This window comes from Monomorium pharaonis, chromosome 1, assembly GCF_013373865.1.
Source record: "Monomorium pharaonis isolate MP-MQ-018 chromosome 1, ASM1337386v2, whole genome shotgun sequence".
Taxonomy (NCBI): Eukaryota; Metazoa; Arthropoda; class Insecta; order Hymenoptera; family Formicidae; genus Monomorium; species Monomorium pharaonis.
The window spans coordinates 36,739,199-36,756,749 of record NC_050467.1 but is presented as its reverse complement, the minus strand read 5'-3'; the positions used below and the strand labels follow the sequence as shown (position 1 = coordinate 36,756,749).

Sequence of the window (17,551 nt, the reverse complement as noted above, 5' to 3'; positions counted from 1 at the left end):
CGCACTTGTTAAATATGCTATTTCAATACAGAGTTACTGAATCAGTCATTGAATAATCACTACAGTAAATAAGGATTCACAAATTTGTTAAATTAAAACTTTAAAATAATAAATTATTAATTAATTCATTTTTTAACCTAATTTGTATACAGTTATTTTTATTTGTCTATATTGACTGACACAGTAAGTGTTACAAATAATAAATTTTATCCGCGCTTACTAGAAGAGACAACTTCGTATTTCTACGTCGTCCGCATCGTGTATCATGGTGCTTTTAATTGGCTCCTCTCCAATTACTTCGGTAACTTCCGGACTTGAATATTCATACATATATCCTGCGTCAAATCCCGCCATTGACAACCAAATAATATCACGACTGATGTATTGTGCCATTAATACTTTATTGGGTATTTTCGGTATGTAGATTTCTGGTAACGGTTTTTCTTCTTTTATACCTGTCGTAATATTAATTTTTTAAGTTTAATTTTATTATAATTTTGTTTCTACTATTTTAAAATGTATGATAAAAGTAAAATAATACATTCTCTGGAAAAATTTGAGAAAAATTTTAAAGAAAAGTTGTTAAAAATTTTTAAATTATTTTTTAATTTTATGTTTTCAAAAATACATATTTTAAATATTTCTGTGAAGAGAGATAGACGTCGTCAAAGAAGTCTAATGGATTTAGACGTTGTGGATCATTAGTAGAGGCTTCATGAACCCTTGATGGACGTCTAACAAATGTTTCATGGATCATTACACACAAAAAATGTATTTTTAACAAAATATAAAAGTGCCTTGATTGAAGAATATTTTATACTTAACATAGCGCTATGTATAAATGTTTTTTGATTAAACATTATTCTATTTCTTATAAATATTTCTTTAAACATATTATTTATTTAAAATAAAAGTTTTCATTTTGTCCTCACTTTTATCAATCTTTTTTACAAACTAATAGAGTTTAGTCTAGTACTATACACCGAAAAAAGTTCCATTAAATATACAATCTTAGTCCAGTAAATCTTATTGGATCGGCGCTTAAGCTTATACATGCGAGAAGTCCTGTAAAAATAATGCAACTATTTGTTAAAACCTAATTTAACCTAATCTAAACCTGCATTGTCAACGAGTCTGCTAAATAATACTGTATGTAGTCATGTAAAAAGTATAGTATCTTCTGTTGATTTAACTTTATACATCTTACTGGAACAATACAGTAAAATTTATTGGACTCTTCCATTAATCAAACGTTTTTCTCAGTCTATGTCGCTTGCGATATTTTATTTTCTTCTGCGCTCTTGATGAGCCCCTTTTAATCACCTAAAACGTGCATTTTATTCACAAGAACCACGTAGCGGTGGGTAGTGAAGGTTTCACGGAACCTCGATGGATGATTAACAGACGTTTTGTGGATTATTAGTAGAGGTTTCACGGAGCCTCGATTCCATGAAGCGTCAATCAATCGTTTATTGAAGTCTCTACTTAATTGTCCACGAAATGTCGGTCAGTCGTCCACTGAGGCTCCATGAAGCATCTATTCATGATCCGCGTAATGGATATCTTTCAAGATGTTTGACAGAGATCTATTATGGAGGTAAAATGGATCATCTATATGACTGCCACCATGGAAATAACTATCCCATAGAGCTATAGAAGTTAATGGATCTTTAATGGATGTCTTTCTAACTTCCGTCACGGAAGGAAACATTCAGTGGAGCCTTGGAAATTTAATGGATCCCTAATGGACGTCTATCTGATTTCCATCATGAAAATAGATGTCCCATGGAGCTATGGAGTTAATGGACATCCACTGGATGCCAATTTCTGTATGGGATGTAATAAATATTATGTTTTTATTAAATGCAAGAAATATCTTTTCTTGAAATATAATTAAAATTTTATTGAATGGAGAGGAAGGTGGTAATATGGCCACCCATTTATGGTTTATCTAATAGGTTTGTTAATAATTAATATTTTAAATGGAAACTTAACGATTATATTGAAATGTGGTTTACTAAATGTGGTTTACTAAACAAAATGTGGTTTACTAAATTTTAAATCCAATGTTATGAAATATTTACTATATTACATATTATTTAGAAAAACGTAATGACATTGCATAATGGGATGAAGAGAAACAAGGCTGGTAATATAATCATCACAAAAATAAATGTAAAAAATTAATTTTATATTAAAGTCACGGTATTTTGTTGGAAAATTATATGAAATAAATTGTTAAGTGAAAAGGATGATTGTTATTCATTGCTAATTAAATTTAAACAAAAAAAAACTTAATTAAAGTTACCTCGTAACAACCGCGGAATTATTTTATCCTTGTTTTTTATCAAATATTAAACAAGATCAAATAATACTCGCAAATAATACTATAAATAATTAGAATTCGTCATGTTGCCGATTACAACTATATCTATTAAAATTGCGACACGCATCTTTCGAAAGACGTTGCAAGAAGCACCTCTTTCGAAAGACGCACAAGAATCCGCCGCGCTCACGGAAGTCCCGAGTAACTTCCGTGAGATTACAACAGCGCGTTCGGAAGCAGTTCGTATCGCCCTAGAAATAGGTCCTACGCTGCAAAAATCAAACCGCAAGGCTACCGCGTTCCGATGTCGAAACGCTTAGCCTCGCGGAAGCTACCGACGCCCGGTCACTGGCCCCCGAAATTGCGCCAGATATCATAATATATAAACGCGACCACGCCGTGACCGAGCCGGAGAGAAACATAATAACGTCCGAGCCGCGTCGCGTACTATACACCTTATCGCGAGTGATACCTAACACCATCACAGCTGATTGTAAGCGCAAGAAACAGAAATAAAGACAACGAACAAGCACGTAAGAAGCGTCTTCTTTTCTCTTATACACCGAGCCGAACCTTCACTCTTTGGGTCCCAACCCTTCAAGCAGAACGATCCCAACTACCGACGGGAAAGAATTCCCAAAACGAGCAAACGCTCACAACAGTCAGCTAATAACGGAGATAATATGAATGATCATATTATTACCTTCTTTTTTATTCATTAAAATTTCATCAAATAATTAGACGTTACTAAGAATTATCATAAAAAATGTGATAACCGAGATAAGTTTCGTTAATTTCTAGTCCAGGACTTTCAGTTATTAATCGCTCTAGTTCTTTACACTTTTTTGCTACCTTCTCCTTACCTTCTTTTTCTCGATGAAGACGTATTAATTCTCTTCGTATAGTAGATTTTACGGAATGGAATTTAAACGCTTTCGGTTGACAATGAATGAGTTCGTACGAAGCGGTAGTGTAAGTTTGAGATATGCTCGGTAATACAACTTCTACGCAATCACCTCTTAAACATCCGATTAATAATGTTGTTTCCTGTAAAAAACTTAAATTAAGAGTGTTGTTTGTGAATATGAGTCCGATATAAATTATAGAAATATGTCGTTTACACATTGTAGTTTCCACGTGAGACATGTGACTCCCGAAGGTACTTTGATAAAGCCAATTGGTGTAATAACAGGAAAACTTTCGGTTACCGTAATGGCGAAATTAAATACTGTTGAATCTTCACTACCAGTCACCAATAAGCTGAAATATGTTTTCTCACATGTAAATTAATCTTATACTATCTAGCTACACTCTTTGATAAAAAAACGGATGTGCACTGTCTGGACTGTTTTGGTTTTTAAATGTTGTAACTTTCTCGTGAGAAATGATGAACAAAATGACCTCAAATCAACGCCGCATTAATTACTTTTTAATGAAAAGATACTGATTCTATGTCGTTTTAATGAGTCATTTCTCACTGAGTGTAAAAAAAGTCATACAACAATTTCAATTAAAATAATACCTCATCCAGGATATTTTCCATAATAAATTATTTACAGTTTTATTAGGTAAGGAGGGATTTAAAAAATGCTTTTGAACATCGATATTTACCTTAAAACTGTGTTTCAAGGCTGATGAAATTGTCGGCGTGTAGTTTATATTAGCTGAGAATATAAAATTAATAGTAAAATTATATTAAGTACAAAAATTTACTACAAACCTGTTGTGAGTGAGACACTCACAACCGATATAATTAAACTGAAAAAGATATTATTAGAGCTCTCCGAGGAAGACTCATTATCGCGAAGTATCGAGTAACTTGCCTCGTGCGCTGCCGGTCGACTATCGCACCGGTCAACGTACCGGATATCTCGTGGAATTTAGCAAAGTTCAGCTTAGTAACAATTATGCCACCGGAAATGCATATTTGCGTTTTGGCAATTGTTGCTAAGCTCGCAAATATTTTCCGCGCGCCGGATGCGCGCAGATATGATCAAATATGGTCATGCTGAGAGCCCATTGCCCCACTATTATACCAAACCAGGCAACTACTTAAGCAGTCGCCAAATAACGGCCCGCGGGACACAGTCATTAGTCAATTAAGCTGATATGTACGGTCCGCGAGATTAGAGTACGGAACTTAGAGTTCGGGACTTACAAGAGAACCTCGCGAACTCGAAAATTCAGATTTTAATTAAACTTGGCATAAATGTAGAGGGGGTAAATACATGAATTTAGAAATTTTTAGTAGCGGCCCAAAAACGGTTTAAAGGGGTGAAACCATCATTCAAAGGTTGAGACATTATTGCGTTTTCTCGATATATCTCGTAAACTAAACAAAATATTAAAAAATGTTTTATACAAAAGTTTTACAATAAAAGTACTTCTATCTAACTACAGTAAAAAAATTAAAAAAAAAAAAATTTTTTAAAATTGTTTTTAATTGAAAAAAAAAAATTTTTTTTTAAATTTTATTAATGTAGTTAGATAGAAGTACTTTTATTGTAAAACTTTTGTATAAAACATTTTTTGATATCTCCAATACTTTTCAAAATTGTCGAAGAAAGCAAAAATCGATCTGCTCTATACATCAGGAGTAGTTTCATCCTTTAGATCGCTTTTGATCGGGACTTGAAAATTTATAAATTCATCTGTTTACCTAATTACATGTTTTTTTTCGTGAATGGGAAAAATGCATTGTGTGTCTCCCATGGTCGGTCCATGGGGGTATGTGGAATCCATTAAAAAACCCACCACTTGGATGAACAGAAACACAAAGGGACAACATACTACCGTAAACAACTAGGACTATTTTGGGGACCTAATTACATGTGTGTTTTATCTAAAATCATATTTAAAAAAAAACACCCAACGCAGCGTTGTCAGCGACACCGGAGCATCGACCTATCGCACTACACAGCTGACGACATGGAGCGAAGCGCAGCGTTATTGTAAGTCGAAACACAATTCTGTAAAAGCGATATACCAAGGACAAGGCGATAAGCCCTAATAGCGAAAAACGTGCTGATCCCCCGGTAATCGAAAAGCGGTTATCGTAAACGTAACTAATAGGCGTGAATGTCGGAAAATAACGACGCCGCTATAGCAAACGACTCGTGGTTGCATAGCGAGCAAGCCACCCGAGCTATTCAGTATTGTGCACAAGACTTCATAGAAGCACGCGATAGAATCCGTAGGGAACTAGACCCGTACGATAGCGAGCTACTCGAAAACGTCGTCCGCGAACAAGAATTCCCATTCGCGAACCTTGACGCAAGTTTATTTCACTATAACGAACTCAACGCGACACGACAACACCGTGTAGAACGAGACCGTACGAGAGCCGCACCCCTAGCCGTATTTTGTCACGAGGCGAGTTCTCACTCACGTCCTACGAGTCCGACATTCTCAACCCAGCGGAATTTTTTCAAACAAACGCGATGAATAACGACGAGCAAACGGAAACTCAACAGTTCATCGCCGATGCAGAACCTGCATCGAGAATTAAGCACAAATGAGCCAAGGCCCGCACGCCCGACGACCACGCAAAGAGAAAACGTGCAGGAGATACGGGAAGCCTTACGCGCAATGATGCACGACATCAGAAAACTGACCGCCGAAATCGACGAGGTGCGAGAGACGAATTCGCGAACACTACGTACAAACGCACCTCGACAAACGCGCCTCGACCGGCGCGACACCGCGTTCGAATATCCAGATGACGACGTGCGCCGACAGAGAGGCCGCAGGATATTGTCGTTAAAAGACGCTCGCGGCATAATACCGGAGTTCGATGGCAACGCAAATAAATTACAAGAATTTTTGAGCGCAATGACCTACGCGATTGAGAATATGGACCCGTCGAACGAAGTACCTTTATTAGGAGCAATATTATGCACTAAATTAAAGGGACGCGCCATGTTAGATTTCCAGACGCGAAAGATAAGTGATTTCGTACAATTAAAAACGGAGCTGGAAGCATGTTATGCAAGTAAACGGAGCACAACGCATTTACAGCTCGATTTTAATACTCTGAGGCAAAGACCTGGGGAAAGCGCTCGAGCTTACGACTACGTACAGATAAGCTCACGATAGACCTGTACGAGTCAATGATCGAAGGCCAACAACAATACACGGCAGAGTTTACGCGCATCATTTTAGAAATGCTGCAGCAGCAAGTATTAGAAAACTACCAAATAGGACTATGCGAGGATACAAAGGCGGTAGTCCGATCGCGCGGGTACGCTGCAAGACGCGATAGCAGCCGCAAGCGCAGAAGAAAGAATCAAGAGTCCCGCCATGAGTAACACAAGATGGAAACCCGACTCGCCGAGGCACGACGACAAGTCTGATGCCCGTTGCCGAAATTGCGGCAAATATGGCCACTATAGTCAGGATTGCCGAAATAACAGGAGTAGTAACCGATACGCCCTGCCGCAACCCGACAAACGCATAAATGCAATAAACAAACATTGCAAACACTGCAAAAAGCGCGGACACACTCGCAACAAGTGTTGGGATCTCCACGGACGGCCTAAGGCAAAGGCACCAAATGCGCAAAGAAAGACGCAAAGCGCAGAGACAACGGGAGCGAAGAAGAAAGCGATAACACAGAAAAAGAACTCCGACTCCGAGCATAGTAGCGAGGAAGAAGAAGAGACGAGCGATAAGCAGAGTACGCGCGCTCGAGCGTATCATGTGACGCACGTAAGACGAGACGCCGCACGATGCGATGGTCTTGATCTAATTACACTTCCAATCAAAGAAACACGTGCTGGCAAACTCGACATGTTGTTCGACTCAGGCGCGACGCTCTCCTTAATAAAGGTAAAAAACCTAAAAGGAAAAACGAGAATCTATCCCGAAAAAGTAGCACTGGTAGGAATAACTGGGCACCGAGTGCATACTATCGGAAAGATGCAAGCCACTATTAAGATAGGCAAGCGAGAAATCAAACACGCCATTTATGTGGTAAAGGACGATTTCCCTATGGAATACGGGGGAGTAATCGGCCTCGATTTCCTGCGCAAACAGCATGTATCATGCGATTATGGAAATAAAACGGTGACCATAGAAGACGTCACCCTGCGACTTAAACCACATCACAAAATTGTTTTGAAACCGTGCAGTAAAACCATCGTTCGTGCAGTAACGAACAGAAACAAAATCGGAGTAATCCGAGCCAAAGAAACTTCGTCAGGCATCTATATTGGAAGATGCATGGTAGAGCCAAAAAACTACATGTGCCCAATAAGCATAATTAACACCATGGATAAATCAGTGGAAATCAACACACCGATGAAGATATCGTTATCGTGGAAGATATCGAAGAAGATATCATGCAACACGTCTATGTCGTGACCTCCGAAACGGACTGCAAGACAAAGCTTCTCCGCGGAGAACGCATATGACAACTATTACGCACACAGCATCTCAATCCAGAGGAACGACAGACACTCAACAGGATATGCAATGAATAGCAGAATATATTTCATTTGAACGGAGAACCTCTGACGTGTACCTCGACGGTGAAACACGAAATCAGCACGCGAGCGGACGCCGCGCCGGTGAACGTGCGACCGTATCGCCTCCCCGCCAAACATAAGGAGGAAGTGAATACACAAATAAAGGAAATGCTAAACAATGGCATTATCCGCACTAGTACAAGTCAGTGGAACGCACCCCTACTAGTTGTGCCGAAAAAAGCTGACTCGACTGAAAAACCACGACTCCGAATAGTAATCGACTTTCGGAAGTTGAATGATCTGACAACTGGTGACTCATTTCCACTGCCAAATATTGATGAAATATTGGACCAATTAGGAAATGCTAAATATTTCACAACCCTAGACTTAGCGTCAGGGTACCACCAGATACCTATGGCTGAGCAAGATAAGCCGAAAACAGCATTCTCGACACCGTATGGACACTACAAGTACAATCGGATGCCGTTCGGATTAAAAAATGCGCCAGCCACATTCCAGAGGCTAATGAATTCTGTGCTTACTGGAATGCAAGGACTTAGATGCCTCGTATATTTAGATGACATTGTAATATACGGCTCAAGTCTACAGGAGCATAACAAGCGCTTAGAAGAAGTGCTACTACGCTTACGGGAAGCTAATCTAAAGCTACAACCCGATAAGTGCGAGTTCCTACGAAAAGAGGTAAATTACCTAGGCCACATTATTTCTGAAGACGGGATATTCGATGCCAGAAAATTACAGGTAATAAAAGATTTCCCGGAACCACGCAAGGTCAAGGACATTCAATCCTTTATCGGACTTGCTAGTTACTACCGAAAATTTATCAGCGACTTTTCCAAAATCGCTAAACCAATGACGAAGCTAACTAAGAAATCCGAAAAATTCGTCTGGACTACCGAACAGCAGATAGCGTTTGATATATTGAAAGAAAAGTTGATGACGGCACCCGTGCTACAATATCCGGATTTCACCAAGGAATTCAACGTGACCGCGGATGCTTCCGACTGCAACAGGCTGCAATTGGAGCAGTCCTGTCACAGGGACCGGTAGGTAGCGACCGTCCTATTGCTTACGAAAGCCGAGTATTAAATCGCGCGGAGTAGTTAAGACTAGGCCGGTTCTAACTCGGGAGCTCCGAGAGGGGAGCGGGTGTGCGGGGGAAACTCGTAGGCGCGCGGGGGCATGACGTCACGCGGATCGGGGATCTCGCGGCGCGGAATTGCTGACGCGGTATTTTCGGGTCCGCGGCCGCGGTGCGGGAATTGCTAACGCGGGATTTTCGGGTCCGCGACCGGTAGAGGGGGAATCGGGGTCCGCGACCGCCGCCGCCGCCCGCCGCCCGCCGCCCGCCGCGGTACTCGCGCTCTCTCTCTCACCCGCGATCTCTTTCAGCAGCCATCGCCGCGGTGCTCTTACCACCGGGATCATGTTTCACAGGCACGTTCCACAGCTGTGACCGTCACCGTGGAACGGTTGAGCGAAAGAGCACATACGAATATGAGAGAAAGAGAGTGAGAACAGTATGTGTGGGAGTTAGAGCGAGAGCATGCAAAGTGTGAAAGAGAACAATGAGTATAATAAAATAATAAAATAATCACTCACCGCGGAAGCAGCCCCATGTCTCAGTTTATAAAACTACACTATAAGAATACTAAAACTAAAACTATAACTACACAACTAAAAATTACTTGTTACTCCTCCCCCTCCTCGGAGGAGTCACTATCCCCCTCAAAATCGGATACCCCCATGTGGTCCATATTGGGGACCACAAGGGGTTGGAGGACCTCGCGGGGATTAAAGTCTAGCTCATCCCCGCTGGAATCATCATTGTCACTACCACTATTACTGTTATCGTCACCGTCACCGTCACTATCACTATCACTATCATTATCATTATTCTGTTCCCGATCGGGGATTTCGCGTAGGTCTACTAGTTCGTCGACCACTTCCCCCGCATCTTCAGCGGCATCAACAATCGCCAAAATTCCCGGAATGGGTGATGCGGGGGGTGATGGAATATACGAATGCATAATGTGATGCACAACGTGATGCACACCATAAAAAACCGTGGGCGACTAATATAAAGAACTGAGAAGACAGCATGACAGTCGCGAGAGAGCTTAAAAGAGCTGACATATTAAAATGATAGAGTTTGCTTCAGAGAAAGCAGAGATCACATATCTCAATCATGACACGATAGCTCGCTCTAATCACCTCTTATACCTGCATACACCTTAACGAAGGACTATGTTTACGAATATGTTTATGAAATTACATTGCATGTCATGGTATTGAACTGATATCAAACCGCATCGTACAGCAGTGTATTATTTTCTTCCACCATCGCCGCGATGCTCGCTCTCTTCCTTCTCTATTGTAAATTTGTCTCTCTCGCCCGTACATGATATCTCCAACCATGCAACCTTATCTCTTTCTCTTTCATCCGTTCATTTATACGCGACCACATACGCTCCCACTCATCGCACCTTTTCGGTTCGTTTATCAACTACTTAAAGAAAATGAACAATATGATAACATTTGCAAATTTAACTGTAATTATCCGTTCGTACACATGATTATTATAATATTTATTTTAATAAAATGATTTATATATATAAAATAATTTATTTAATAAAATAGTATAAATTAATTTAAAAAATTTTAGTTTGGCAAACTTTAATATTTAAAACTTTAATTATTTAAAAAAATTAGGTTATTAAACGATGTGATAAAAATTAAATGAAATTTAATGTACAATAAGATTGTAGAACAGAGAGTGATGGAGAGGGACTGTAATATTTTAAGGGAACAAGAGGGAAAATAAACAATTTTAAACCATTATATATATGTATATTAATTTATTATATAAAAATTATTAAAAGTATAAAAGTATTAAAAGTAAAAAAAAGGATAAAAAAGTATAAAAAAGTATTTAAAAAGTATAAAAAGTATATAAAAAGTATAAAAGTATAATAAAAGTGTAATAAAAGTGTAATAATTATTTTTAAAAAAGTAATAAAAGTAATTATAATGTCACTCCCAGATTTCCCCATCTTCGGACGATGGCTCCATGTCAAATAATCGCCTAAGGTCCCACACATCGGCATTAAAATTATAATGCCCGTATGCGTGTTCCCTATTTTGGTCGTTCCGCCATTGGTAATACCGCCAATACCGCCGAAAATACCGCCTCCACCGAGCTGCGGCGATATTAATGAACCCAGATATACGGATTTCATCGAATCCAAAATAGGGCTGTAAAAAAAAAACATTTTTATTTAATTATGCTGCATGTATCCAAAAACAAATTTTGTATAGTTGCATCCAAAAACAAATATTATATACCTGCTGACCAACGGGCCTACGTATGGACACTACATTATTTAGCCAAATAATTGACATGTGGCTCTGCGGCACCCGAACATAGGTACGGCCGTGAACGGCCGTGGCCGGTCCATGTGGGACGTCACCAACGTACACGTACTGAAATTAAATTTATTAAATTTATTTTAAAATTTTATATAAAAAAGTTTAATCAAGAAAATTATACTTTATTATTTAATTTTCTTAAACAAAAAAAGAAAAAGTGTCGAATAGAAAAAATAATAGAAAATAATACACTAGCAGTATTGAAATAAAACTATAATATTTTTAATTTAAAAAAAATATATTGCTATAATTTGAATATATTTCAATTTGAGAGTGATTTTTTGTACTTACCCCCACAACCGGATACTCAATGCGCAATCTATGGCCAACAAAGTTTGACATGTTCACTTCGACACAAGCTTTTACAACTACGACACGAGCGATCCAAACTAGCGTTGAGGAGCAGACCCCCATCATTATATAGTGAAGATGTACGTGACTTTTACTTGAGAAACAAATTTGAAAAAGATTCTCAACCATGTCAGCTTCGTAGAATTTTTTATCTGCGCTTACCATTGTCTAACAAGAACTAAAACGTATGCGATTTATCAGCAAGATTATCTTATATGATGCTGTCTCGGTCAACGTCTCGGTCAACGTCTCTGTCGAAGTAAAGCAGTGTTTAAAACAACTCCATAAAGAGCATATTAAATGTATTATATTGAATCATATACATCAAACTGCACCATCGAACCACATTGTACATCTGTTGAACCAGAATTGAACCGCTATCAAACCGTATTATACGTCTATAGAACAGCATTATATAGCAATCAAACTGCATCACTAGAATTGAACCGTTATCAAATCACATCGTACAGCAACCAAACACATCTATCAAATCACAATTAAACCATCGCTTGAGAAATAAAATTTGAAAAGCATATTCTCAGCCACGTCAGCTTTCATAAAATTTTTTATCTGCGCTCGCCATTGTCTAACAAAACGTACGTGATTTATCAACGAGACCGTTTTATATCATGTCTTGGTCAACGCCTCGGTCAACGCCTCGGCCAACGCCTCGGTCAACGTCTCGATCGAAATAAAGAACTGCTATCAAACCACATCGTACAGATAAAGAACCGTTATCAAACTGCTTCATACAGCTGCCGAATCATAGTTGAACCGCTATCGAACCACATCATACAGCTATCGAACCACTATTGAACCGTTATCAAACCATATCATACAGCTATCGATCCGCTATGTAACCACTATCAACTGCATCATACAGCTATCAAACTGCATTGTACAGCTATCAAACTGCATTGTACAGCTATTTAACCGTTATCAAACTGCATCAAACTGTTATCAAACTGCAGCATACAGATAAAGAACTGCTATCAAACTGTATTATATAGCTATCGATCCACTATTAAACCGCTATTGAACTGCATTGTACAGCTATTGAACCGCATCGTACAGCTATCAAACTGCATCATACATCTATTGAACCGCATTGTACAGCTATCGAACCGTTATCAAACTGCATCATACATCTATATATCTTATATGTACAGGAAAAAGTAGAAATAAACATTTTATTGCGTTTTATTTTTCTTTATTTTGAAAAAATTTCGCAATTATTTTGGTGTTGCGACCACCAGTTATATATTTTAAATACATTTTGTAAAGCACAATTCTTAACATGTTTTTCACATCGTATAGTATTACTAACATCTAGATTATTTAAAGATTCAATGTCGTCGTAATCCGCATCCAATGTCTTGATATATATCCCATCATCGGTATCGAGTATGTTTATCAACCATTCTCGTTTCTGAAGTCCCTTAACGTATACGATAGTTTTTCTGTCATCATCATCTTCCGTATTACACACTGCAGATGTAATCAGACGTTTCGCTATGCTGTACGGTATCATCCCGTCTTTCCATTGCAATCCATGATGATATGCAATCAACCAAGAAGCGCAAGACTTGTCGGATTTTGTAAGAACACGCCATGGCATGGGGCTAGCAAAAATGTAATGCGTGAGAACGAATCCTTTTCTCAGTACCGCCACTTCCTTTACGATAAATTTTTTATCGACAATGAATCCTTGCAGATCCACAAATGTCGGTACGATCATTATGAGTAACTCTTCAAGACTGTACTTTAATACCAAATATCTCAGTTTTTATCAATTTGATGTTACATGATTTTGCGCACTACGTTGGACAACGGATAATATTCAATTACACGATCATGTAAAATGAGACAATAAGCGGTAGTATTCGCGGGAACATTTTCTTTGCAATCAAATTCTATGCGCACATCTACGGTAGCACTCTTGACGGATTCGTTTTGTCGCGAACAGTCAATGACCGCAAAAGGTCCTTTTTCCAGGAATGTGATTACGTTGAGCAGCGTTTCACACTCATATCCATAATAAGATTTACCAAAACGTCGATACATGTCATACAGAATTGCATATCTAGATTTACGAAAGTCTAAATTCATATTGTACGGATAAAATTCGGAGTTTAGATAAAGTTTTACGTTGATCAAATTACAGTCGTCAAAGGTTGTAACATCTTGTGACATGATATTTTTTCGACCAGTCTGCAGTGCGAAGATAACGAAGCGCGGTTTCTCGAGCTGAATTGCAGTTTTAACAGCCCATGAATGTTTCGTCGTACTCTGCAGCAAATGGTACTCATACACATCCCAGGAGCGAAAACTCATACTTAGACATTGTCCACTCTCCAAAGCTCGCAGCAATGACAATTTGTTGACTTCGTTTAACGTAACATGCGGTATTCGCCACTGCACTTTAAATAATTCAATTTCCGGTTGAGCCGTAGAATTTCCGACGATAGAATTGTTATCGTTGCGCGCTCGTATCAAGATCAATTCGTGACGAGCGTTAACAATCACACGTTTGTAATCTTCGCAAAAGCCCAATAATACACTAAGCGGTATGCAAAAGTTGAAGTATCCTTCCGGTAGGTTATACAAAAATTCCCATCCTGCATTCTGCATAATTACTGCTTTGTCATATGACAACGATACATAGTTCTTGAGAGTGCTGGTTATTCCAACGTTTCTGTTGCGATCAATTTCCACGCCGTTGAGTTCATATCGAATTTCATCAAACATGAACGCCACGCAATTATTTCCGAGATTTATCTCATCTTTATCCTTATCGTCTTTCTTCTTCATCACCAATCTTCCTTCGACGTAGAGAAAACTTTCACATGGTAACGTGTATAAATCCTGCTGTTGTATGGGTATCCTTATTTCATCGCTGTATCCAAAAGTGGTGTTGGCGTACGGATTGTACGTATGAGTCTCAATCTTGACGATGCTGTCGTCAAAGATCGGCTCGCCTCCAATGTTCAAGATGTTAGACATCTTAGATATTTCGTACGACGAATCCCAATGATTTTAAAAATTCAACGTTTGACGCGGAGAGTTTCTTTTTATCAGACGATCGAATATTTTTAACTGTCGTACAATTTATGTCACACGGTCGAATATTCTTGATTGGTGTAAAAATTGTGTCCTTCACTTGCTCATTCAACACGAGCATCTCACGTTATCGTCTTCGTACGTGTAATCTAACGGTAATCTCCTCTCCGCGAAAATCGAGTAATTGACCGTTCTGATCCACAATGCGAATCGTCAAATCAGTAATGCTCCGTGCGACGATTGGAAGGTAAATGATCTGTGCAGGTGTTTCCGATATCTTATATCCTGGTGGCACCCTCGGTGAAAATTCGTGTATCGTGTGTACACACTTGTCGTTGCTGTACGCACCTGCAGTCACGTTACATTCTATGCGAATAATATTTACGTTTATGATATTTATAGGTGCATCCGATTCATGCCACAATCGCGATTCAAGAATACGACGCGATGAAAATCCCAACAGCGATCCGATGTAGTTAGGTTTAATGAAATTTATCCGATAAGCACACATAATCTCGCTCTTCATTGTATTATTGTTAGCACGAATCACCAGCGGATATTCGCTCTCGTCTTCATTTTCTTTGCGAAACGTCCTCTTTCCCGCAACATCGGGATGAGATTGCAAAATTGCGCGTTTCAAATATCTATCTATATCAATTCATACGATCCTTCCGGAATCATAATTTCCTTGTCGTCTTTGTCATAGTAAAATTTGTTATTCGATGAATTTACATTAGGTATGGTATAATATGTTTCAAAATCTGTGAGGCCGAGCTCGTAATCGCCATCGCTCAAATCTACGGCTGGAAAATAGCTTACCGCGAGGATGCTACTCTTGCCGGTTAGCGTAAACGTCAGTGACATATTGAAACGAATACTGACAAGGGGACTTTACGGGTCATGGAACACCGATTTTTTTTATACTTATAGGATTTGAAGATCAGTACCCGGAATTTAATTTCCTAAAGCAGTACGATGCGCTTCTCAAAAATACTCGAGAAAATGGATTTTGAAGATTTCCGATATATGTAAGTACAGAAAATTTTAACCTTTTATCAGAGCCGCTCGTAGCCGAGCGCACAGAGCTCTAGTTTCGTAAGCGCGGAGTCGCTGGTTCGATTCTCGCTCTGGCCTCAATTTTTTTTTCATAAGTTAATAGTTTTTTTTTTAATCCTATATCTTAACATTTATCAAATTGAAATGCTAATTAATTATTAAATATTTATTCGTTATTTTTTAAATAAAAATTAACATCTTTTTATTTTTAATTACTACTTGATTGAAAATGCGAATATTTATAATAAATTAAAATTTGGTACAAAAAATGGAAAACATTAAGGAAAATGAAATACTTTTTAAGAGATTACGAGTAAATACAAAAATAATATAAAAAACAAAAATAATATTTATAAAAATGGTTGTTTAATTTTTATGAGTTATTAATTCGTGTATGTTATAAAATATATTAATAATAAATACATTTGACATTACTCGTCAGTATTACATGAGCCAATTTAATTCTTATTTAAAAAATAACGAATAAATATTTAATAATTAATTAGCATTTCAATTTGATAAATGTTAAGATATAGGATTAAAAAAAAACTTTATTAACTTATGAAAAAAAAATTGAGGCCAGAGCGAGAATCGAACCAGCGACTCCGCGCTTACGAAACTAGAGCTCTGTGCGCTCGGCTACGAGCGGCTCTGACAAAAGGTTAAAATTTTCTGTACTTACAGATATCGGAAATCTTCAAAATCCATTTTCTCGAGTATTTTTGAGAAGCGCATCGTACTGCTTTAGGAAATTGAAGTCCGGGTACTGATCTTCAAATCCTATAAGTATAAAAAAAATCGGTGTTCCATGACCCGTAAGGTCCCCTTGTGAGTTAAATTGCACAATGTTAGCCTTTAAATTGATTATTAACTGTTTGGAGAAAACGCAAACACAGTTGACCGCAGTTGCTTTGATCGTAACGTTGGTATGGCGTGTGATTGTACTCGATCCGCTTTACATCTAAATATTGCACCAGTTCTTTCGGCGGTCTAAGATTGCCGAAACTATCAAAGTATATAGCGCGATCTCCCCTCTTTGCGTATGCCACCCAGTGTGTACCCGATCCTTCAGCATTATCTAAATTTACAATACCACTCTCGTTTCGATATGCTCCAGCCGTTGGTAATGCCGTGCGCATAAAAATTCCTCTAAAGTATGGAATGCGTATACGTTTTGCTAGCTGTAATAATTGCATGTTGGTAGTTACACCTTTCGGCATTTTTAACGTCTTTTTGACGTTTTTTTTTTCTTTTCATCAAAACTCCTTGTCCACGTTTGTATGGAGCGAGATAAACTCCATGACCTTCCATGACGTGATTATGACGTTTCAATTCTTTCAGCTGACGCTGCGCTGCCTTGTTATCATTCACAACTTTCGCAACTCCCGCCGCTCCGCCGACCAACGACCCGAGAACTCCCAATAACGGTAGAATGGGTAAAACACCTCCGCGTTTCGCTACCGGAAGTATTCGTTTACTCGTTCTTTTCTTCTTATCTCTTTTTTTCTTTTTATCTCTTTTTTTCTTTTTCAAGCCCATACCGATTTTCATCTTAGTCTTCATAGCTGCCCAAACGGTTGCTGCAGCAGCTCTTTCTCCAAAAGTCGAATCGTTCGCTGTAATGCGTTTTCGCGCTTCCGCAGCGAGTATATTGTCAGCTGCGTGTCTGTCGGTTAGGGATGGGCGATACAAGCTAAAAGTATCGATACATCATATCGATATGTATCGTGGATAAAAACATCGATACGCAGAAAATATCGAACGTCTTGTATCGATATCATTAATATCGATACTTGAAAATTACATAAACAAAATATTAATTTAAAATAACATTGGGTATATT

General features: G+C 38.4%; 1 protein-coding gene across 1 annotated transcript in view; it reads right to left on the bottom strand.

Annotated features, from left to right (window-relative positions):
* LOC105836037 (cilia- and flagella-associated protein 44) overlaps window positions 1-17,551 on the bottom strand; it is a 247,572-nt gene that overhangs the window by 93,768 nt on the left and 136,253 nt on the right. The window contains exons 8-10 of the mRNA XM_036295384.1: window positions 3,448-3,586; window positions 3,103-3,373; window positions 221-455 (exon numbers count right to left, since the gene is read on the bottom strand). Coding sequence (XP_036151277.1) covers window positions 221-455; window positions 3,103-3,373; window positions 3,448-3,586 — 645 coding nt within the window. The remainder of the gene's footprint in view (window positions 1-220; window positions 456-3,102; window positions 3,374-3,447; window positions 3,587-17,551) is intronic.